Raw genomic sequence first — 26,109 nt, forward strand, 5'->3', positions numbered from 1 at the left:
ATAAATTAGAACCCAGTATATTCGTAGTCCAATGAGGTAGAAAATTCAAATACAGAATGTGCATCTATTAGTAGCCCCGGATGACCCATGTGATGGTCATCAAAAGATTCCCCAAGACCTCTCCCCAAGAAATTAGAGAACAAGTAGATCCTGCAGTTTGGGATACCTTGGTTCCAGGAAGGGCAAAACATGATTTCCCAATGAAAATAAGATTAAGGCCTAGGGAAAGGCCCCTGAAAGAGACCATATCTTTTAAAGCCTGAAGCCCTGATGGGGATCCAATCACCGCTCACCAAATTCCTAAAACACGGACACATTAGGCCCTGCTGATCCCCTTGCAACACCCTGATCCTCCCCATTCAGAAGCCTAACAGGGAGCGTCAGTTTGTGCAAGACTTGTGAGCAGTGAATGAGGCAGTCGTCCCTATTCACCCAATGGTGCCAAACCCATACACCCTCCTCGCCCAAGTATTGGGAAATGCTCAGTATTTCTCTGTTTTGGACCTCAAAGATGCATTTTTCTGTATTCCCCTACATCCAGACTCTCAATACCTTTTTGCCTTTGAATGGAGGGACCCTGACACCCTGGAGGCTACCCAATATACTTGGACAGTGCTTCCACAGGGTTTTCAGGACAGCCCCCATCTTTTTGGAAAGGTGTTAGCAAGGGAACTGAGGAACCTGAGCCTTGAGAAGGGAACTCTGCTACAATATGTTGATGATTTATTGATAAATAGTGAGACCAAACAAGATTCAGATCAATATACTGCTAGGGTCCTAAATTTTCTGGCAAAAAGGGGATATAAAGTGTCTCCAACCAAGGCTCCAATCTCACAGCAACAGGTTTAGTATTTAGGATTTGTTTTGACCCCAGGGGAAAGAGCCCTGGCCATAGATGGAAAAACAGTCATTAGTGCACTACCATCTCCAACCACCAAGAGGCAACTTGGAGGCTTTCTCAGGATGGCTGGGTTCTGTCATATCTGAGTTCCAAATTATGGCCTTATAGCAAAACCCCTACAAGAGGTTCTAAAGGGAGAAAAAAGGGAGCCCCTTCAATGGAATAGGGACCACCAGCAAGCCTTTGAGATTCTAAAGACTGCATTGAGTAGAGTACCAGCACTGGGGCTTCCAAATTTGGACCAGCCCTTTACCCTATACATTCATGAGAGGTCAGGGATAGTGCTAGGAGTCCTGACCCAAAAGCTGGGACCGGACCAGAGACCAATGGCTTACTTTTCAAAACAACTGGATTCAGTGGCCCTGTGATGGCCAAGCTGCCTGCGGGCAGTAGCTGTCACAGCCCTGTTGGTTAATGAGGCTTCCAAGCTCACCCTGAGACAACACCTAGATGTATTAACCCCTCATTAGGTACCGTTTGTGCTGGAAGTCACAGAACATCATTGGTTGACTGGAGGAAGGTTAACAAGATATCAGGCCCTCCTAATGGACACCCCCGACATTACCTTAAAGGTGTGTCAAACCCTGAACCCGGCAACTCTGTGTCCAGAGGTTGAGAGTGGAGGCTTAGTGCGTTCGTATATAGAGACCATAGAGCAGACTTACTCCAGCAGGTCTGATCTTCTAGATGAGCCTCTTGACAGCCCTGAGGTCGAATGGTTTACTGATGGGAGCAGTTTTATAGAAATGGGAACCCGAAAGGCGGGGTAGTCTCGGTGAAGTCATAGAAGCCAAGGCCCTGACACCCTAGACATACAGGTTCCATGTACTACATGCTCATGCTGCCATTGGGAAAGAAAGAGGAATGTTAACCGCTAGAAACTCTCTCATAAAGATTTAATTCTGGCTCTTTAGAAGCAGTGCAGCTCCCGAACCAGATGGCAGTGATCCACTATAGGGGCCATCAGAGGGATGGATCTTTCGTGAGCCAAGCAAAGCTGACTGAATTGCAAAACAGGCAGCTCTACTGTAAGAGCCTGAGCAAGTTATGGCCCTAGTGATTGGCCCCCGCGAACTCCCTAGCCTTCCCCAGTATTCCCCACAGGAACAAGAAAATGCTGAGAAATGGGGCTATGAGAAAGGAAGCACAGGCTGGTATAAAAAGGAGAAGAAGGTTCTAATCCCTGAGGTCCAACAAGGGAAACTCACTAAGAGCTTACATGATGCCACCCACTGTGGGAGGGATGCACTGTGGGACTTGATGCAAAAGGCTTTTTCAGGGAAGGGGATTAAAAGAACAGTAAAACAAGTAATGCTTGCCTGTGCTTATGTGTCCGTAATAAACCACAGGCCCATCCAATCCCCACCCCCCTTTGTTACTCAGGCCAGTTCAATGCTGAGGGACATACCTGGGGGGAAGACTGGCAGTTAGATTTCACCCAAATGCCCCTGTTGTCAGGATATAAATATCTTGTGTTCATTGATACTTTCACGGGATGGGATGAAGCCTTCTCCACTCGATCTGAAAAGGCTACTGAAGTCTGTAAGTCCCTTTTAAAAGAAATAATTCCTCGGTTGGGACTTCTAAAGTCCCTCCAGAGCGATAACGGGCCCTCTTTTATATAGCCAGAATCATACAGGGACTCACAATGGCCCTATGGATAGACTACAAGCTACACACCTCTTGGCACCCCCAGTCTTCAGGGAAGGTAGAGAAAATGAACCATACTTTAAAGAAAACCTTAGCAAAGCTCTGCCAGAGACTCATGAACCCTGGACCAACCTGTTTCCTATTGCACTCCTCAGGGTCCGTGTAGCCCCCGGTTATAATGTGAGGCCTAGCCCATTTGAAATGACCTATGGGAGGCCTTTTCTTACTACTGACATTCCAGTAGAGGATGAGGAAGTGAGTCAGACCCTGAGGTATATTATTAATCTAGAACACGTTCAGAAGGCAATCCAGGACTATGCCAACAAGGCACAGCCAGCTCCCACTAAGTGGAAGGGGCCGTTCCTTCACAAATAAACCCCAGGGACCAAGTTCTTAAAACCTGGAAAGAGGGGTCCCCCAAAAGACCAACTATTGCCAAAATAGAAAGGCCCCTATAAAGTAATTTTAGCCGCCCCACCTGTTGTCAAACTGCTAGGGCTATCTAGTTGGGTACATCTGCCCACACTAAAGCTTTTACCCCCACAGGTACAACAGAACAGTACACCTGTGAGCCAGTGGAAAATCTGAGAGACCTATTCAAAAGACAGGCACCACTGACAGATAAGTAAGAAGATGCAGCGGGTTGGACTCCTATGTGCCATTCTTGCTATTGTACCCTTGCATGCATTCTGCCTGTTTGCTCAGACACCCCCACCAGGGAGGCAGCTCCTTTGTCCATGCTGGGTTTAAGGGAAACACTCCACCACAGAAAAGCTCCTATTGACTCTGTCCGCCTTACTGGTCCACTAACTAGGGGATAATGGCAAGAAAACTCATTTATCAGGGCTTCCCTGGTGGCGCAGTGGTTGAGAGTCCGCCTACCGATGCAGGGGACGTGGGTTCGTGCCCCGGTCCAGGAAGATCCCACATGCCACGGAGCGGCTGGGCCCGTGAGCCACGGCCGCTGAGCCTGCGCGTCCGGAGCCTGTGCTCCTCAACGGAAGAGGCCACAACAGTGAGAGGTCCACATACCCCCCCCCACCCAAAAAATGTTGTAGAGCTTTATATACTTAGTTATCAATGAAATGGTCTGCTATCCCCTAATTATTCAAGTACTAGCAACAGTTATGTCCTTCAGGGACTGTCTACTCTTAACAACCATGAGACAGACATTCAGGTCTGCATCCCAGAAGGGTCTGTTTTCCTCTGAAGATACCCAAACCATCATATGTTGTGGAATTATGGCCAGGCCTTGTCCTTTTCCAACCAAGCTATGGCCTATAAATGCATTGATAATGTCCACTCTAGGGACCACAGGGATGAGAGGGACTTTCATCTATAACAGGACCACTGTGGCTCACAACTGAGCCTGGAAAGCACTAGGAATGATCGTAGCAGGGGCAGGGCTGGCCATAGGACTGGCAGCTCCGTGGGGACGCTTTACCTATCATGAAGTAACACTGAGAAATCTCACCAGACAGCTTGGTTGTAGGATGGAACAGACAGGACAGGCCTTAATGGAACTTAAGACCCCTTTTGTTTCTTTGGCTAATGTAGTTCTTGACAGTTGTCTACCTCTTGATTATCTTCTGTCAGAACTAGGTGGAGTTTGTGTGATAACTGATACTGCTGTACCTGGATCAATGCGACAGGACAACTAGAAGTTAATATTAAGGAAATAAAGGGAATTCCCTGGTGGTCCAGTGGTTAGGACTTCGAGCTTCACAATTTTGGCAAGTGCGATATCGCCTCCACTGTCTAGTCAACAGTTTAGGAAGCCTTCCCAAAGTTAACCTGGTTCCTTCCCTTTCTAGGCCCTTTAGTGGCTATTGTTCTTCTCCTTCTGGGCCCTAGTTTGGTTAACCTTTTGGTTAAGTTTGTGTCTTCTAGGCTTCAACAGTTTTGAGGAAGTTTCACGATGGCTCAAGGAATTCAACCCATTTCAGCGGAGGGTGTCGCAGGTCCCTATAGGTCCTTGGAACAGTCAGCAAGGGACTTCTATGCTTCTAGGGTACACTAGGGTCTGTGGCCCCTGTCCAGCAGGAAGAAGTTTCAGAAGAAGAGACCTTCTGCCCCTTAACCCTTAAGAATGAGGGGTGTAGAATCCCTCAGGGGGCAATGAGACCGACTGGGACCTGGGAGCCTTTGCTGCAGTGCTTGCACGGGGACAAACGCCTCCTCAAGCAACAGAATACAAATGAACTATAAGAGATTAAAAATAACTACATACATGCACAGTTGGGGCAAATTATGAATGACAAGATACAAAAACAAAAACCCAACTGCCACTTCTGAGATGCCCGGAGCAAAAGCAGGGTACTGTGCATGCGCCCTGCATGTAGCACCACCAAGGGGGTGGGCACACCACCTATGCCATCCCTTTTGGCCTGACCCCTGGACCCCCCCCTACCCTCACCCCATATAAAGAACCAGCTCACCCCTTCCCCTCCCCCCCCCAGGGAGTGAGCAAGGGAGGCCAAGAACCCTGGTCAATAACAAGCTTACCTACAGAAGAATCTTCCATAACCATAAACTGGTAGGAATACTTAAGTGGTAATTTAATAAGTTTTTGGAATCTGCATGTGGACTAGAGGGAAAGTAAAAATTATCTCAGGGCTATAGTCTTAGGGAGTGTTCTCACACTTTCTTGAGTTTAACCTCCTCCAGGACCACACCAGATTCTCACAAAAAAAGAACGGGAAAAAAAAAATTGTCTCATGTCTCTGATGAGAAAGTAACCATTTTGAAATGCACGCACAATGTTCTGCATTGTAACTGTCTACTTTTCAGTAAAAAGAGACTTTACCAGAGCCTGATCTCCCCTAAGGGAAGAGCATTCCACTCAATAATTGAAGAAGAGACAAATTCTTTGCAGTAGAATTCCAAATAACTTATGTGGATACTCTGCCTTCACAAAGGGTGAGCATAACACCCCAGTCCTTAAGTGTGGACTACACATGGTTGCTTCCTTCTAAAGAGAACTTTGTAGAAAGGGATGGGGAAGAAAGAGTAACACCAGAGTGGAGTCGCCTGACATTACTACCTCAGACAGATGACAAAAGGAATCATCAACAGCGATAAATCATATTGAGAGAATGCACTTTTGATAGGATGTGATGAAAAAGGCACTTTACCTGTATTGTCTTTCTTACAAAACCCCGTAATACCAATCTAATCAGAAAAACATCAAACAAATTCCAGTAGAGGAGCATCCTACAAAATACTTGACCAGGACTCCTAAAAACTATCAAGGTCATTAAAATAAGGAAAGTCTGACAAACTATCACAGCCAAGAGGAACCAAAGGATATGACAGCTAAATGTGATGTGGTATCCGCATGGGATCTTGGAAAAGAAGAAGTAATTAGGTAAAAACTAACGAATTCTGAATAAACCATGGATTTGAGTTAATAACAATGCATCAGTATGAGTTCATTAATTGAACAAATATCCCATATGTTAATAATAGGGGAACCTAGGCACAGCATATATAGGAACTCTCTGTACTAACTTTGCAACTTTTCTGTACATCTAAAACTGTCCTACAAAATAAAGTTCACTTAAAAAATTAAAGCAAAAGATACATACCAAAAATAATAATAATTTAGAGAGTAAAGGCAGTATTCAGCTTTCCTTTATTTTCCTGAGTAGCTTAGCTGTAGGCCTTCAAGGTGCAAAACCCACTCAGCAAAACAGTCTGCATAGACTCTCCTTAAAGGCAGCTTAACTGACCAGGATTATCGCCTTTGGACATTTTATAATCTGTGCTAAAAGCATTTATTATGGTTCCTCCCAAAATGTATGCAGTTCCTCCCTGGGGGAAGTTAAGGTCAGCACAATTTTATCTGATCCATCTGATAGTATCCCCAGTGAAGTTCAAGTGCTCAGGCTAGCTGCATGTCTGGCCCTCCCCCTTAACATTTCTGTACAATGTTACAAGGTATGGCAGTTGATTCCATGTTCTTTCCCTGTACTCACACAGATCTTGACATTTTGTGTTTGTCCATGTTTTGTTAAAACCCCATTTGATGTAATGTCACTTTAATCGTGAATAAGATGGCACAGACCATTCACTGGTCCTTTCAGCATGAGCTCAGCCGTTCTCCTTTCAAACGTCCACATAGACCCTGGTCATGCTGTTATTTCATGGGGAAGCATTCATCCTGATTGGCTTCCCTGAAAGCCCTCCTTGTGGAAATGTTCTTGGGTGCTGAGGACACCCACTGTTGTTTGCACCATCACCTGCCTTGCTCCTAGCACACTGTTAGTGGTGCGCTAAAATCAATAGAACTGTCAGATGAAACAGGAGCATGTTGGAAGTACAGCAAGGTATGCTGTTTCCAGGTCTGCCCCCCGCAAGCAGCCCAAGTCAGAGTCAGAAAGTTAAATGAAAGCGGTGTCTGTGTTGGAAAGCAATGTTGACAGAGTTGATAATCACCTGGCCTGGAACCCCAGGCAATAAAGCCAGGAGGGAGGTTATTGTAAAATGGTTTTAAGGTTTTCAGTGTCTTGTCTCCGCATTGCTCTCAGCTCACCTATGTCTGTGTCAAAAAGTTCTTTATTGCAGGTCTGATTTGAGCCCAGAAGATCGTGAGACTGAGTGGTTATAACAAGTTTTAGAGCGTGGTTTCATCCGGATCTCTAATACGAGTAATTAAAAACAACTCAACAGTTGTGGTTATTTTAAGAATGTTCGCACCATGTACCAGAGCCGGAAGAACTATAACAACTGCTGTCAAATTTTAACACATTCCACTGAAGAGGAATAATAGAGCTAGACACCCTTTCCAGACACCCAGCACAGCAAGCACTCCTCCAGGCCCTCATCCCTCACCCTCCACCACCTCACCTTCACCAGGTGCCCGCTTCAGCCAGGGGGAACTGAGCACATGTTATTCCCTCTTCTCAGCTCTTAGCTGTTCCTCTTGTCAGGTTATCTCCCAGGTCTGCCTTCTGTAAGCTCTACAGCACTGTTCACTATTGGCTGTGGGCCTTGGCGCATTTGTTTGTGGGATTCTTTGATTAATATCTATCACCTACAGTAATCAGTAAGCTCCTTGAAAGTAGGAACACTGTCATTTTTGGTCATCGTGATATCCCTGGTCCTTACTAGATACTTAATACATATTTGAATCAACAGATGAATGTATGAATCTATAGCAGATCCATAAGTTAGAATTTGATATTTAAAACAAGAGATCAGGTTTTAGACTAGAATGATTCAAAATTAACTTTGATTCATGCTTCAAAGAGATTACCTCTTCTGACCAACCCCTATCAAACTATCTGATGAACTTCAACTCACTCTCAAGACTCAGTGCATTCGGGGTGGGCTTCGCAAATTCCCCCAGCCAATTTTAGATGTCCTTTTCCATTATCTGATAGCAATTTGAATTAATGTATCCGCATGATAAAAAAAGTATATGCTTACGTGTTTGTTTCTAGCACTAGCCCATGAGGTCCCGGAAGTCAGGGTCCATCTCCTGTTTGTATTTTTTAAGATCTTCATGCAGTGTCCAACAGAGAAAAATATTCAAAAAGCATTACAGTATAAATGCCTCTCTGTATCATTTATCAAGGCTGTACTAGGTGTAAGGCCAACTGGCCCGAGGCAGGGGAACGCAATCAGATTCACAGGTTGCATCAGACTGAAACTCTCCGGACCACCCAGTTCCAGGAACTGACCTGGGGACTTTCCACCCGGCCCAGCCTTCCCGCCTTTCGGGGGGCGGGACTAACGGTCCCAAGACTGATGCAACCGGCACCAGATATTGCCACGATACCCGAAGAGACCACCAAATAAGGAATACCCTGCGCCCTCCCAGATTCACCACACCCCTTTCCCTTCTTCCCCTATAAAATTTTGCCCGACCCTCGCCCGGGTGCGACTTCTCGGGCCCCTTTCTCTCGGACCAGTGAAGCTCGCCCAGGAGCACCCCCTAATAAAGCTCACTTGAAGCTTTCCTCTGTTTCGCGGTGCCGTTTGTTAAGATCCGACCTTACACTAGGCATTAAATTCTTCTTGTTCTCCTTTAGCATGCAAATATTATCTTCCAGTTCTTTCTCATTGAATGTTATTCCCACAAACCTATCCTTCCTAAGATGGTTACTGAAAAAACTGTGGGAAAGGGTACACGATTTTGTTCCTTTACGTTTCACTAATGTATATTTTCCCTTGATTTTAAGAAAGAATAGATTATCTCTCTTTTGATGACTTCTGTTTCTGATCCCTGAACTAGGTGCTGGGCAGGTTCACTCCCTTGACTGGTCTGGAGGTTATAACTCTAGCCCCAGTGCGCGCGCTCGCGCTCTCTCTCTCCCTCTCTCTCACTGGGGACACAGGAAATGAGGTCAGTTCATCTCTTTGAGTTACAAATGCTTCATTTGTAAAGGATGGTATGGGGCTAGGTGCTTCTAAGGCACTGCCAGGTCTAGTTCTGCAGCTTCTGAGTCAAGTGTTCCCATAGTATCATGTTGCTTCACTGGATTGGATGTTTCACATCTTGTTAAATGACTGTCAAGTGAAACCCTTCCCCATGAATGTTTAATGAACTTAAGGGAGTGCCAGAAACAGCCAATTCATTTGTTAAACACTGCAAAGAATTTCAAGTAGTTAACCTGGACTCCAAGATAAGGTAAAGATAAATTTGCCTGATATGGTAAGCAAAGTAGGATATTTTCCCTCCTAAGGATTATAGTGTACCAGGGTTACCTGTCTCCTTCCATGCAGTAGAAATAAATGCCTGAAGTGGGCACTGGTGATACAACTCCAGTGCTAGGCTGTCAGAATCTCCTAGTGGACACATCTTGCATCTTGACCTTGGACTCCGGACTTTCTCACCACTCTTGACATTTGGGAAAGATTACTTTCTGTTGTGGGGGACTACCCCAGGCATTACAGGGTATTTGTCAGCATCCTCTACTCATAGACACCTGTGAACTTCCCTCCCAAGTTGTAACACCCAAAGTGTTTCTAGACTTTGCCAAATGTTCTGTGGGGCAACACTGCCCCCTGTTGAGAACCACTGAGTTACAGAGATGTGGGTTTGGTTCTTAGCTATTCACTAGCTAGCTGCCTGATAGAACTTTCTCAAGCTTTGTTTGAGTCCTAGATTCCTCTTCTGCACATCATGGGTGTAAACTAAGTAGTTGTTGTTAGGACTAAATAAAGCTATGTATTTATATTATTTAGCATGATTCTATGTCTGTACCCAGTACATATTATTTGCTGTTATTATTATCATTATTTTATTTATCACTTTTTGCTGTTATCATTAACATTGGTATTTCCTCGTAGCTCTTGTCTGAAGAAAAAAACTATAGACCTACAAAAGAAAAATGCTTTTCCAAATTTTCTTTAATACATTTGCATTTGAATATGCATGCAGATATTTCTTAGCCACATGACAAATTACTGCTTTCCCTAAGACTACTTGATACTTGACCAACTGCTCAGATGTCCTGTATGCTTCTTGTATATCTTAAGCATAGCACTGTAGGAAAGCAAATGTTCTTAAACATTTCAATTTCTTTTTAAGGGATTATTGATATGTATTCTCTATTACTATTTTCTCCCATAACATATGGCATGAAAAATTGCTGTTAAATTGTTATTTGCTTCTTATAATAAAACTATGAGCAAGGGTATCAGCATATAATTCACCACAGTGGAGATCTGACTAGAAATATATGAGCAGAGATTATACTACCCTCTCAAACAGTGAAATTTAATTAAAGGATATAATTTTCTCCTATTAAATTAGCAAAAGAAATGCTGACAAAGGTATAACAAAGCTGGTAGGGACCATATTGCTTTCTTGCACTGAAATTGATATGTGCCTTTGGGAAAGCAACTTGTTCATTTTAGACTAGTCTTGTAAAGCGATCTGCTCAGGGGTCTCTTGAGCCCAGTCACCAATGTGTAGAATGCTATGGCTGGCATGCATAGGTCTCCTCAATGCACCTTGCGCTCTTTCTTCAGGGTCCTTAAATGCCTTCCTCTCCCATCTATTCTCTGCCTGAACTCCCAGTTTTTGTGTAGCCTTTCAGACTGTTGATCCCTTGAAATGTGCTATCCTAATGAAACAGGAGGGAAGGGAGCAGGGCACAACCTTTAAAAGAATGACATAGCCATAAGACATGACAAAAACTGGTTAGAATGAACTAGGTCCAGGAAGGCACAAGATTCGACTTCCAGAAGACCTTGAGCCTCATTATATGCTCATTGTAATATATTAGCATGCTAAATGACACACTCACAGGTGCCATGACAGTCCAGAGGCTAAGCATAAAAGGCCCCAAAGTGGGCCTGGAAATCCCCACCCCTTCCCCCAAATAGTTGGAATAATCCTCCCACTCATTAGCCTATGAAATTACCCAGCCCATAAAAACTAGCCACACCATATTTCGGGGCCTCTCACTTTTTGAGATGGCTTACATGCTGTCTGTGGAATGTGTTCCTCCCAAGGCTGTTCTTGCCTTTCAAGATGACCGCATTCTATCTATGGAATGTGTATCTCTAAAAAAAATCCACTTCTTACCGATCACTTTGTCTCTCACTGAATTCTTTCTGTGATGAGACATAAAGAACCTGAGCTTCATTAAGTCCTGAGACCAGGTGGGTGATCTCAGTTAAAATACTGTGGGTTCAAGTGCCAATCTGGGTTTAGACTGGGTTCGAGTCCCAGCACATGGGTTCAACTCTCAATCTGAGTTGCACAGTTTCACTAGCTGACCACACCACAACTCAGAGATAAAATGTTATATGTATCCTGTCTTTATCCAAAAATAGAATGAATATAAAAAGACACTTTCCTATCTTGGGCTCTGGGGGAATCATCTAGTTGAAGCTCTGCTGCCCTGTGCCAACATACAAAACATTGGGGAGGGCTGGGCTGAAGAGGAGGGAAGAGGGAGAGAAAAAGAAAAGAAAACTATAGAACCCAAAGGTCTTTCAAGTGTTGCAGCCCTACAGTTGATAATTTCTTTCTTGTTGTCCTAATCCTAATAATTCCAATTAAATGAGGGGTGGGGGAAACACATGAGTGAAGAGTTTAATTTTAATAATTAAACAATAGAAAACATGAGTGTCTACTGGGAGGGGAAGGAGAAGTAAATTGTGAAGTGACCACTCTGTGGGCCATTATGCTATCTCCCAAATGAATGTGTAGAGATCATAAAGCATAGAGAAAATGCTATTGATCATATGTTCAGTGAGAAAGAATACAAAACTGTGTGTGTGTTCTGGCTGCAACCCTATAAAATGCATAGGGACCGACAGACTCTCTTCTTGAGTAGTCAGGCTCCTCTAAGGCCTTTTTTCGATTAGGCCTCAACTTTGGCCTTTAAAAACTGCAGATCCGGGCTTCCCTGGTGGTGCAGTGGTTGAGAGCCCGCCTGCCGATGCAGGGGACATGGGTTCGTGCCCCAGTCTGGGAGGATCCCATGTGCCACGGAGCGGCTGGGCCCGTGGGCCGTGGCCGCTGGGCCTGTGCGTACGGAGCCTGTGCTCCACGACAAGAGGGGCCACAGCAGTGAGAGGCCCGCATACCAGAAAAACAAATAAACAAAAAAACTGCAGATCCTCTGCTTAAAAATTTCATCCACTCACCCTTACATGGAAAGACCTGAGTAAACTCTAACATAGTTCTAACAGCTAACAATGCTATATCCCTAGCCACCACCCCCCCTTAAAATGCTTGCCCAAAACCACCAAAAACAAACAAACCAACAAAGGCCCCTCAAGGCCTCCAAAAGAATTTGCCATTCATTCTAGCCAATGCCTGAGGAAAGTCACCAGACCTCTCTTTCTCAGAGCATTTACTAAAAAGGGTTTAGGATTGTTAACCTTCCTTTGTCCCTTTGAGATGTGTTATGTATCTCTTACAACTGGGGAAAGTCTTTTTCATGGACCCAAAAGACAATTTATTTGAAATGTAATCATTAGGAAGGATAGGGACTCAGTCTCCCAGTCTCTGTATAAGGACAGTGAGATAGGAAGGAAGGGGGCAAGGCACAGCCTTTAAAAGAATGACACAACTATTAAGAACAGGACACAACATAAACTAGTTAGAACCAGCTAGGTCCAAGATGGTGGAAGATTCGACTTCCACTAGACCTTGAGCCTCATTATATGCTCACTGTAATGCATTAGCATCTAAATGACACACCTAGAGGCACCATGACACTTCCGAGGCCAACCATAAAAGGCCAAAAAGTGGGCAGTGGCCCAATTCCTGGAAATATCTGCCCCTTCCCAAAATTGTTGGAATAATCCTCCCACTCATTAGCCCATAAAAACAAACTACCCCACATTTTGGGGCCACCTTTTGCCTTCTGAGATGGCCCACACTTTGTCTATGAGTGTGTATCTCTCTAAATAAACCTGCTTTCAGAGCGAGAGTGAGAGCGAGAGCCAGATACACCAGAAATTCATCTACACGTGGAACAACTCCTACAGAACACCTACTGAACGCTGGCAGAAGACCTCAGACCCCCCAAAAGGCAAGAAACTCCCCCACGTACCTGGGTAGGGCAAAAGAAAAAAGAATACACAGAGACAAAAGGATAGGGATGGGACCTGCACCAATGGGAGGGAGCCGTGAAGGAGGAAAGGTTTCCACACACTAGGAAGCCCCTTCCCAGGCAGAGACTGCGGGTGGCAGAGGGGGAAAGCTTCGGAGTAGCGGAGGAGAGCGCAGCAACAGGGGTGCGGAGGGCAAAGCGGAGAGATTCTCGCACAGAGGATGGGTGCCGACCGGCACTCACCAGCCCGAGAGGCTTGTCTGCTCACCCGCCGGGGCGGGTGGGGCTGGGAGCTGAGGCTCGGGCTTCAGTTGGAGCGCAAGGAAAGGACTGGTGTTGGCGGTGTGACCACAGTCTGAAGGGGTTAGTGCACCACGGCTGGCCGGGAGGGGATCCAGGGAAAAGTCTGGACCTGCCGAAGAGGCAAGAGACTTTTTCTTCCCTATTTGTTACCTGGTGCGCAAGGAGAGGGGATTAAGAGCGCTGCTTAAAGGAGCTCCAGAGACAGGCGCGAGCCGCAGCTAAAAGCGCGGAGCCCAGAGATGGGCGTGGGACACTGGGGCTGCTACTGCCGCTGCCAAGAGGCCTGGGTGTGAGCACAGATCACTGTCCATGCCCCCTTTCCTGGGAGCCTGTGCAGCCCGTCACTGCCGGGTCCCCAGATACAGGGATGGCTTCACCAGGAGAGCACATGGCGTGCCTTGGGCTGGTGCAACATCATGCCGGCCTCTGCCACCGCAGGCTCGCCCTGCACTCCATACCCCTTCCTCCCCTGGGGCCTGAGTGAGCCAGAGTCCCCGAATCAGATGCTCCTTTAACCCCATCCTGTCTGAGTGAAGGAGAGACGTCCTGCTGCGATCTACACGAAGAGGCGGGGCCAACTCCAAAGCTGAGACCCGGGAGCTGTGAGAATAAAGAAGAGAAAGGGAAATCTCTCCCAGCAGTCTCAGAAGCAGCGGATTAAAGCTCCACAATCAACTTGATGTACCCTGCATCTGTGGACTACACGAATAGACAACGAATCATCCCAAATTGAGGAACCGTGTGGATGAAAAGTTCTTGGTGCTGCAGCCAGGAGTCAGTGCTGTGCCTATGAGGTGGGAGAGCCAACATCAGGACACTTGTCCACAAGAGACCTCCCAGCTCCACGTAATATCAAACGGCGAAAATCTCCCAGAGATCTCCATCTCAACACCAGCACCCAGCTTCACTCAATGACCAGCAAGCTACAGTGCTGGACACCCTATACCAAACAACTAGCAAGACAGACACAACTCCACCCATTACAAAGAGGCTGCCTAAAATCATAATAAGGCCACAGACACCCCAAAACACACGACCAGACGTGGACCTGCCCACGAGAAAGACAAGATCCAGCCTCATCCACCACAACACAGGCACTAGTCCCCTCCACCAGGAAGCCTACACAACCCACTGAACCAACCTTAGCCACTGGGGACAGACACCAAAAACAATGGGAACTACGAACCTGCAGCCTGCAAAAAGGAGACCCCAAACACAGTAAGATAAGCAAAATGAGAAGACAGAAAAACACACAGCAGGTGAAGGAGCAAGATAAAAATCTACCAGACCTAACAAATGAAGAGGTAATAGGCAGTCTACCTGAAAAAGATTCAGAATAATGATAGTAAAGATCCAAAATCTTGGAATTAGAATTGACAAAATGCAAGAAAAAGTTAACAAGGACCTAGAAGAACTAAAGATGAATCAAGCAATGATAAGCAACACAATAAATGAAATGAAAAATACTCTAGATGGGATCAATAGCAGAATAACTGAGGCAGAAGAACGGATAAGTGATGTGGAGGATAAAATAGTGGAAATAACTGCTGTAGAGCAGAATAAAGAAAAAAAAATGAAAAGAATTGAGGACAGTCTCAGAGACCTCTGGAACAACATTAAACGCACCAACATTCGAATTATAGGGGTTCCAGAAGAAGAAGAGAAAAAGAAAGGGACTGAGAAAATATTTGAAGAGATTATAGTTGAAAACTTCCCTAATATAGGAAAGGAAATAGTTAATCAAGTCCAGGAGGCACAGAGAGTCCCATACAGAATAAATCCAAGGAGAAATACACCAAGACACATATTAAACAAACTATCAAAAATTAAATACAAAGAAAACCTATGAAAAGCAGCAAGGGAAAAACAACAAATAACACACAAGGGAATCCCCATAAGGTTAACAGCTGATCTTTCAGCAGAAACTCTGCAAGCCAGAAGGGACTGGCAGGACAATTTAAAGTAATGAAGGAGAAAAACCTGCAACCAAGATTACTCTACCTAGCAAGGATCTCATTCAGATTTGATGGAGAAATTAAAACGTTTATAGAAAAGCAAAAGCTGAGAGAGTTCAGCACCACCAAACCAGCTTTACAACAAATGCTAAAGGAACTTCTCTAGGCAAGAAACACAACAGAAGGGAAAGACCTGCAATAATGAGCCCAAAACAATTAAGAAAATGGGAATAGGAAAATGCATATTGATAATTACCTTAAATGTAAATGGACTAAATGCTCCCAACAAAGACACAGATTGGCTGAATGGATACAAAAACAAGACCCATATATATGCTGTCTGCAAGAGACCCATTTCAGACCAAGAGATACATACAAACTGAAAGTAGGGGATGGAAAAAGATATTCCATGCAAATGGAAATCAAAAGAAAGCTGGAGTAGCAATTTCATATCAGACAAAATAGACTTTAAAATAAAGACTATTAGAAGAGACAAAGAAGGACACTACATAATGATAAAGGGATCGATCCAAGAAGAAGATATAACAATTGTAAATATTTATGAACCTAACACAGGAGCACCTCAATACATAAGGCAAATACTAACAGCCATAAAAGGGGAAATCGACAGTACCACATTCATAGTAGGGGACTTCAACACCCCACTGTCACCAATGGACAGATGATCCAAAATGAAAATAAATAAGGAAACACAAGCTTTAAATGATACATTAAACAAGATGGACTTAATTGATATTTATAGGACATTCCATCCAAAAACAATAGAATACACATTTTTCTCAAGTGCTCATGGAACATTCTCCAGGATAGATCATATCTTGGGTCACAAATGAAGCCTTGGTAAATTTAAGAAAATTGAAATTGTATCAAGTATCTTCTCTGACCACAACGCTATGAGACTAGATATCAATTACAGGAAAAGAGCTGTAAAAAATACAAACACATGGAGGCTAAACAATACACTACTTAATAACGGAGTGATCACTGAAGAAATCAAAGAGGAAATAAAACAATACCTAGAAACAACTGACAATGGAGACATGATGACCCAAAACCTATGGGATGCAGCAAAAGCAGTTCTAAGAGGGAAGTTTATAGCAATACAATCCCACCTTAAGAAACAGGAAACATCTCGAGTAAACAACCTGACCTTGCACCTGAAGCAATTAGAGAAAGAAGAACAAAACACCCCCAAAGTTAGCAGAAGGAAAGAAATCATAAAGATCAGATCAGAAATAAATGAAAAAGAAATGAAGGAAACGATAGCAAAGATCAATAAAAGTAAAAGCTGGTTCTTTGAGAAGATAAACAAAATTGTTAAACCATTAGCCAGACTCATTAAGAAAATAAGGGAGAAGACTCAAATCAATAGAATTAGAAATGAAAAAGGAGAAGTAACAACTGACACTGCAGAAATACAAAAGATCATGAGAGATTACTACAAGCAACTCTATGCCAATAAAATGGACGACCCGGAAGAAACTGACAAATTCTTAAAAATGCACAAACTGCCAAGACTGAATCAGGAAGAAATAGAAAATATGAACAGACCAATCACAATCACTGAAATTGAAACTGATTAAAAATCTTCCAACAGGGCTTCCCTGGTGGCTCAGTGGTTGAGAGTCCACCTGCCCATGCAGGGGACACGGGTTCGTGCCACAGTCTGGGAAGATCCCACATGCCACGGAGCGGCTAGGCCCATGAGCCATGGCAGCTGAGCCTGTGGGTCCGGAGCCTGTGCTCCGCAACGGGAGAGGCCACAACAGTGAGAGACTCGCATAAAGCAAAAAAAAAAAAAAAAAAAAGATAAAAAAAAATCTTCCAACAAACAAAAGCCCAGGACCAGATCGTTTCACAGGCGAATTCCATCAAACATTTAGAGAAGAGCTAACACCCATCCTTCTCAAACTCTTCCAAAATATAGCAGAGGGAGGAGCACTCACAAACTCATTGTACAAGGCCACCATCACCTTGATGTCAAAACCAGACAAGGATGTCACAAAGAAAGAAACCTACAGGCCAATATCACTGATGAACATAGGTGTAAAAATCCTCAACAAAATACTAGCAAACAGAATCCAACAGCACATTAAAAGGATCATACACCATGATCAAGTGGGGTTTATTCCAGGAATGAAAGGATTCTTCAATATATGCAAAACAATCAACGTGATACACCATATTAACAAATTGAAGGAGAAAAACCATATGACCATCTCAATAGATGCAGAGAAAGCTTTCGACAAAATTCAACACCCATTTATGATAAAAACCCTGCAGAAAGTAGGCATAGAGGGAACTTTCCTCAACATAATAAAGGCCATATATGACAAACCCACAGCCAACATCGTCCTCAATGGTGAAAAACTGAAAGCATTTCCACTAAGATCAGGAACAAGATAAGGCTGCCCACTCTCACCACTCTTATTCAACATAGTTTTGGAAGTTTTAGCCACAGCCATCAGAGAAGAAAAGGAAATAAAAGGAATCCAAATCCGAAAAGAAGAAGTAAAGCTGTCACTGTTTGCAGATGACATGATACTATACATAGAGAACCCTAAAGATGCTATCAGAAAACTAATAGAGCTAATCAATGAATTTGGTAAAGTAGCAGGATACAAAATTAATGCACAGAAATCTCTGGCATTCCTGTACACTAATGATGAAAAATCTGAAAGTGAAATCAAGAAAACACTCCCATTTACCATTACAACAAAAAGAATAAAATATCTAGGAATAAACCTACCTAAGGAGACAAAAGACCTGTATGTAGAAAATTATAAGACACTGATGAAAGAAATTAAAGATGATAGAAATAGATGGAGTGATATACCATGTTCCTGGATTGGAAGAATCAATATTGTGAAAATGACTCTACTACCCAAAGCAATCTACAGATTCAATGCAATCCCTATCAAACTACCAATGGCACTTTTCACAGAACTAGAACAAAAAATTTCACAATTTGTATGGAAACACAAAAGACCCCGAATAGCCAAAGCAATCTTGAGAAAGAAAAACGAAGCTGGAGGAATCAGGCTCCCTGACTTTAGACTATGCTACAAAGCTACAGTAATCAAGACAGTATGGTACTGGCACAAAAACAGAAAGATAGATCAATGGAACAGGATAGAAAGCCCAGAGATAAACCCACGCACATATGGTCACCTTATCTTTGATAAAGGAGGCAAGAATGTACAGTGGAGAAAGGACAACCTCTTCAATAAGTGGTGCTGGGAAAACTGGACAGGTACATGTAAAAGTATGAGATTAGATCACAACCTCACACCATACACAAAAATAAGCTCAAAATGGATTAAAGACCTAAATATAAGGCCAGAAACTATCAAACTCCTAGAGGAAAACATAGGCAGAACACGCTATGACATAAATCACAGCAAGATCCTTTTGGACCCACCTCCTAGAGAAATGGAAATAAAAACAAAGATAAACAAATGGGACCTAATGAAACTTCAAAGCTTTTGCACAGCAAAGGAAACCATAAACAAGATGAAAAGATATCCCTCAGAATGGGAGAAAATATTTGCAAATGAAGCAACTGAGAAAGGATTAATCTCTAAAATTTATAACCAGCTCATGCAGCTCAATAACAAAAAAAACAAACAACCGAATCCAAAAATGTGCAGAAGACCTAAATAGACATTTCTCCAAAGAAGATATACAGACTGCCAACAAACACATGAAAGAATGCTCAACATCATTAATCATTAGAGAAATGCAAATCAAAACTACAATGAGATATCATCTCACACCAGTCAGAATGGCTATCATCAAAAAATCTAGAAACAATAAATGCTGGAGAGGGTGTGGAGAAAAGGGAACACTCTTGCACTGCTGGTGGGAATGTGAATTGATACAGCCACTATGGAGAACAGTATGGAGGTTCCTTAAAAAGCTACAAATAGAACTACCATATGACCCAGCAATCCCACTACTGGGCATATACCCTGAGAAAACCATAATTCAAAAAGAGTCATGTACCAAAATGTTCATTGCAGCTCTATTTACAATAGCCCGGAGATGGAAACAACCTAAGTGTACATCATCCGATGAATGGATGAAAAAGATGTGGCACATATATACAATGGAATATTACTCAGCCATAAAAAGAAATGAAATTGAGCTATTTGTAATGAGGTGGATGGACCTAGAGTCTGTCATACAGAGTGAAGTAAGTCAGAAAGAGAAAGACAAATACCGTATGCTAACACATATATATGGAATTTAAGAAGAAAAAAAAATGTCATGAAGAACCTAGGGGTAAAACAGGAATAAAGACACAGACCTACTTGAGAATGGACTTGAGGATTTGGGGAGGGGGAAGGGTAAGCTGTGACAAAGCGAGAGAGAGGCATGGACATATATACACTACCAAAAGTAAAATAGATAGCTAGTGGGAAGCAGCTGCATAGCACAGGGAGATCAGCTCGGTGCTTTGTGACCTCCTGGAGGGGTGGGATAGGGAGGGTGGAAGGGAGGGAGATGCAAGAGGGAAGGTATATGGGAACAGATGTATATGTATAACTGATTCACTTTGTTATAAAGCAGAAACTAAACTAAACTAAACTAAAATAAAAGGCCAAAAATTGGGCAGTGGCCTAATTCCTGGAAATATCTGCCCTTTCCCAAAATTGTTGGAATAATCCTCCCACTCATTAGCCCATAAAAACAAACCACCCCATATTTTGGGGCCACCTTTTGCCTTCTGAGATGGCCCACAATTTGTCTATGAGTGTGTATCTCTCTAAATAAACTTGCTTTCACTTTACTGTGGCTAGCTCTTGAATTCTTTCGTACAGAAAGCCAAGGACCCTCACTTGGCGGCCCGTCCCAGGGACTCAACCGAGACCTGGGGCATGACCATCCTCTTGCACCCCATTTTTCCTGCAACAACAGGATCCTAAGTTCAATAATGACCAGCTAACAGACAAAGTTGTCCCAATCGCATTTCTATGACAAACTCTTTGTAATTTTTCACCTCCCTGACTCTGTCAAGCCCCCACTGTTTCCCCCCCCCAACTCCCTCATTCTCCTTTTAAAACTCCCAGTCACCTCTGTAAGAATGGAAGTTGGCTTCAGTTCAAACTGGACTATCTTCCGTAATGCAACAGTATATTACTGATCAAAAGTCTGTCCTTACTACTTTAACTAGACTCTGGCTTTATCTTTGACAGGTTCAAATGCAAAGAAGCCCTCTATCACTACATTTGTTTTTACAGTGATGGGATAATACTCATTAGAAATCATTAGCAAAAGCATTCACCCTGTTTCTGAAAAGAACAATCCCTACACACAGCCATGATTACAAGTTTAACAAAACTTTGCTAGGAAACAATTGTGATTTATGAATTCTGCATTAAACATCTAAGTACATCTGTCACGCATAGCATAATGGCGACTTTTGGGGTAATGATTTCCTAAAATCACAAATGATGTTTAAATTCCCAGTGATTCAAGCATCTGGAGGGGTGTCAATGTGTCCTGGGTGATTGCGTATTATACTCAAATACCAGGTTTATATCATGGCCTTTGTGCTTTCATTTTGTGTCTCAGAATCTGGAAGTGCAGTCTGGTGGGGGGCAAAGAATTGCTACCCAGATAGGAATCTTCCAGTATGTCTTATATGGCATTTGTGAAATGGAGCAGGACCCTGTGGGGCCCTGCCAGATACAAATCCTTTCTGTGTCCTCATTTCTTGTTTGTAGGAAATAGGCTTCATTCAGCTTCCTTGACCCTCCCTTAGTTCCAAAGAGCAGATCCAAACAGTTACTAATCAGGGAAGGGAGGGAATGCAGAAACAAAGAGAAGCAGTCAAGAAACAATAGTGCTGCATGGTACAGGGGCCTGGTTCCTTCTCATGAAATATTCATAATGATATCTTTGAGTTCTTCTTCAGGAACTAAGGCCCCTACCTAGGTAAAGGATGGCAACTTCAGGCTGAACACCAGATTCCTGGACTACCACCCTGTTACCTCACCACACACCAATCAGAAGAAAGTCTGCACACAGTGGAAGATTACAAAGACACTGATTCCCTGACCCTCCCACCCTACCCCTCCAATGATTCGATTCTCTCTTAAAAATTTTCACGGAGTAAAATCTTGGGAGTTACACTTGTCTCTGGAGTATTGGCTTTCTTTCAAGCTGCAAGCAGCAGGACCTTTTCGGGAACATTTGCTTGTCTTTAATTTAGTGTTTTGTAATATATCTCAGAAGTTTTTAAAACCACTTTAGAAAGAATGTAGAATTCAAAGAGCTTGCATTGATTTAACTTCAAGTTCTGGTATCTGTTTAAGGCCTGGTGTTAGGAAGTCCCAACTCTGGGACCACAACTCTTCCCTCCCATGTTTCTGACCTTTGATTTTGCTCACACCCCTTAACTCAGAGTTGCCTGAACATAGCATATATTCTTAGGATTCCATGGGTTTATTCTTTCTCTTTGTTCTAGTTTTGTGTTCTTTGCTCTTTGACTCTCTGATGAACCTTTCATATTCTTCAAAATCCTGTTCAAGCCTGGATTTTGGGCTGCCTCCACTTCTGCCCCCACCACCTCCCTTTTGTCTCTTCTCCAATCTCTGCTGCAATATCAACCATCTCATCCTACAAGCCTCCTCTGGGTATCTGTATTTTTTACTCTATCAGTTTCCTACAGTAGGGAACATTGTACCCCTAGTGCCCAGCGCAATTTCTGACAAGTAAGGATTCAGTAAGAGATTATGGAACAAACAACTGAAGCTCTTTTTGCTTCCAGAGATTAATTATATTACAGATTAAAATCAGGAGCTGAGATTTAATTTTTCTTTCTTTTATCCAGTACTTGTGTGCACACACGAAAATGCAACATGATTTAAGGAAAAATCTACAGAGTACTGAAAAAAATATGCAAGTCTGATCACAGGCTCCCCATCCCCTCTGGACTGGAAGCACTGAGGTGGACTGTGGGAAGAGACGTATAGACATGTAACTTACATTTTGCAGCTGGACATGATTCTTCACCAAGTTCTCTGACTTTGCCATTGTGCTGGATGCTTTGAGACTGTAGTTTTTACTGTTATGTGGCTCTTTCAGTTGCTCTTGAATTTGTTTAGTTTGTTTCCTGCAGGTTTAAATAAATACATGTATAAATAGTTACATAAATTTATTCTATTCATATTTTTTGAGGTTCATTCATTCCCAACATCTATATTTGTCATTTGCTAAAGATAGATAAACTCACTTAACAAAGAGAATCCTCCCTTCATCTTCAACCCCACCAAGAAATACTGGCATTATCTGTTATCATCCAGGATTCACACCCAGTGGCACTCCAAAGGCAGATAGAAATGTAATTCCTTGTCCTGTCCCTATTGGATGCAAGAGGTACCTATCCCTGAGTGCTCAACTGAAAAGAATTAGGAATGCTCTGAAGAAGTGACAAGTGGAAAACTTTGAAGCTTGGACCTAGCAACCACATATAACATACTTGCAAAGTTACATTTATATTTGTCCAATTCAAATAAGTGTGACTTGACTGCATAGCTTCCACATATACCATAACAGGGGTATATTTTCTTTTTTACAGTTTAGAAACAGTTTATTTATTTTTACCATCAGCCCTGAATGTAGATTTTTATTAGAACTTTTGTAAATAATAAAAATTGTTAACTCTTAAAGAGCACCTACTATGTGCCAAGTATCATTTTAAGTGTTTTACATGTCTCAACTTACTTATTCTTCACGATAATTCGTGTGCGATGAGGCATTAATCCTATACTCATTTAACAGATGAGAAAACCGAGGCACAGAGAAGTTAAATAATTTGCCCAAAGTCACATAGCTAGTAAGTGGTAGAGCTGGATTTGAACCCAGCGAGTATGGCTGTGTACTTTGCACTTTGAGCCACCGCTCACAACTGTCAAACCACTTGCCCATGGTCATGCATCTTCTTGATGGGAAGGCTGAGATTATTCTCAGGTTTTGGACTCCAAGTAAAATATTTCTGCAGATGTGGAGTGACTGTTGTTCTCACCATTCAGTGGCTATATCAGAAGGATGTGACAATTACTGGCTTATTAGCTGCTCTTTCCCAAGAGCTCTACAGCAATTATCTATCAGCAGAAGATTCAGTACCTATAAAATGAACAAACAAACAAGCAAACAAACTTTGCAGAATCATCCCCCCTAGACTTTTTTGCCTCTTCTCCAAGGTCCATGCCTAGGAGAGAGCCTTTGGTGGAGACTGTACACCATCTCTTGCAGTGAGCTTTTCCAGGTAGAGACAGCACTCTATACACCATGGGCTCGAGTTATCACAGTGACTGAGATTTGAATTCTGGCTCTGCCACCCCCCAGCTTTGCTTTGATTCCCCAAATCAAAATGATTGATTTCCAAAACTTCTCTGAACCTCAGTTTCCTCATCTGTCAATGGAATTTGGAAAAGCTCTCTTCCATAAATATTGTGGAAACTAAATGTGAGAACACATGCTTAATTTTATGGGCAGATGCTGCAGAGGAATTAGAACACTGGCTTCAAGATAAAAGAAGAGATCTTGTTAATTGCCTCTCTCACAGGCAAGTCACAGTATTTGCTACAGGATTTGGAGGCTTGGAGCATCATTATCTCCTCTGAATTTACAATACTGGTGTGATGTAGCTCTGTTTAAATATTTATTTTATCTTTTCAATGATTTGGGGGGCTTTTATCTCAGGTGATTTAATGCACTTATAATAATCTATCTACTTCCTAACAGCTAATCTGTAGCCTATTGTTAGAAACAAATCTATCATATCAGCATTTTAAGAAACACATGTTAGCCACAAAATCCTATCAGGGATTCACTGATGAAGCAAACTGGAGATGAGGAAGTTCTACTGAGTGAATCATCTTGAAGTAGTAAAAGGGGGCTTGGCACAGAGTCAGGACACAATTAATTTCCTAAGAATTAAATAGTAGAAATACTAACGATCTTTTCAGTAATTCCATAATTTGGCATCTGGGAAATGTAAAATTCTAAAGGAATTTTCCTGATAAAAATTTCTGACTGCATTTCCTAAATCCTTTTTATAATTTGCTTTTCTTTACTCTCTTCTTGCTCCCGTACTGACTCACTAATATTCCAGAATAAATGGGCTTTCTTTTCTGAACCTGCCTCCTTCCCCATCATCCCTCTGATCTCCCAAGCACACACATTTTTGCTCTTTCCTCCTCCCCTCAGCAAATGGGACCAAAGGAAGTGAGAAGCGTCTGCCTGCAATACCATTAGCTCTCTCATGAGAGCAGTTGCTCTGGGGAAGACAAGACACGGGCATTTCGCACTGGAACCCACTAGCCTAACAATGTCAGTCTGATTCTATAGTTCAGTGAGCTTTAAGTTGCTCTGGCTCAATTCATCAGAAAGAAATGAGGTGTAAAGTGGTGGAATATCAGGCATCACCAGTCCATCGGGAGATGTTTTTCTTAATGTTGCAGGTTGCCTTCCTGGGGAAGCAGATACTGAGATGGAGATAGCATGCAGGATTTTTATTAGGGAGGGCTCTTTGGATCAACGTCTGTGGAAATGAAGGGAAGGAAGCAGGACTGGGCAGAGGGAGAAGTTGGAATGTGATACAGTCTCAGTGAAAACCTCTGCAAATCCCACGGGGAGCTCTGAAACTGGCATGGCCTTGCACCCCAAGTTGGGGCAAAGGTCTAGGCCTTCAAAGCTTCACATTGACCTGTCATTGGATGCTGGCTATCTTGGGTCAGGTAACTCTTTTTTTTTTTTTTTTTTTTTTTTTTGTGGTACGCAGGCCACTCACTGTTGTGGCCTCTCGCGTTGCGGAGCACAGGCTCCGGACGCGCAGGCTCAGCGGCCATGGCTCACGGGCCCAGCTGCTCCGCGGCATGTGGGATCTTCCCAGACCGGGGCACGAACCCGTGTCCCCTGCATCGGCAGGCGGAATCTCAACCACTGTGCCACCAGGGAAGCCCTCAGGTAACTCTTACAGCTGTGTACTAGCAGCTGGGGGATTAAGACCGCCACAGCTGAAGAGAATCATAGCATCATATCAGAACATCCGTTGCCTGTCCTTAAAAGCCTTGCTTTGTGATCTAAAATCTCTTACTTCAGAGGGTGATAACCTATAATCAGGGCAAGTTAGGACCACATCTGCTTTCTACTGGTAGCACCAGTTCTCCTTTTTCCTCCTGTGCTTTCCCGGTTGTGATAATTATTTGTCCCTGGAACAAATTATTCTGCTCCTGGAACATCTCTTCTCCTATTCTGATTCCATTTTTAGAGTTGAATCATGTCCTGCATTTCCAAAGTCTACTAAGGGCTCCCAGCCTTACACTTCTTAGCCCATATGAGTTAAAAGCAAAAAGAAAACCTAGAATAATTTATAATTGCTATGTGAGCCATATCAGTCAGATATGAAAGGCTCAATTAATAGTTCAATTAACTACTTATAGGAATATACGGGCTTATTGGGAGTGAGGAGAAAAGAATTTCTTTCAGTGTGCCCTTCAAAGCCCTTGTTGGGGTTCAATTAACTCAGTCAGAAAATCCCCTAAATTCAGGAAGGTGCTGCTCACTTCTACCTCTTCATGTTACCTACGTTCAAACTTTCATCAGCTAACAATGTGCTGTAATATTCCATCGGGTGAGGTCATGCCATACCATGGGCGACAAGAGAATGGAGAAAGGACCAGAGTGTCAGCATCTGAAGGATTATGGGAAGGAAAACATACATAAGAGAATGTTTTCTGAAGGA

General features: G+C 43.0%; 1 protein-coding gene across 4 annotated transcripts in view; it reads right to left on the reverse strand.

Moving 5' to 3' along the window:
• The window catches only part of NRG3 (neuregulin 3), a 1,101,798-nt gene that overhangs the window by 17,609 nt on the left and 1,058,080 nt on the right, over positions 1-26,109 (reverse strand). For all 4 annotated transcript variants that reach the window (XM_060091635.1, XM_060091627.1, XM_060091619.1 and 1 more), the window contains exon 6: positions 22,347-22,473. In XM_060091635.1, the coding sequence (XP_059947618.1) occupies positions 22,347-22,473 (127 nt within the window). The remainder of the gene's footprint in view (positions 1-22,346; positions 22,474-26,109) is intronic.

This window comes from Mesoplodon densirostris, chromosome 1 (assembly GCF_025265405.1).
Source record: "Mesoplodon densirostris isolate mMesDen1 chromosome 1, mMesDen1 primary haplotype, whole genome shotgun sequence".
NCBI lineage: Eukaryota > Metazoa > Chordata > Mammalia > Artiodactyla > Ziphiidae > Mesoplodon > Mesoplodon densirostris.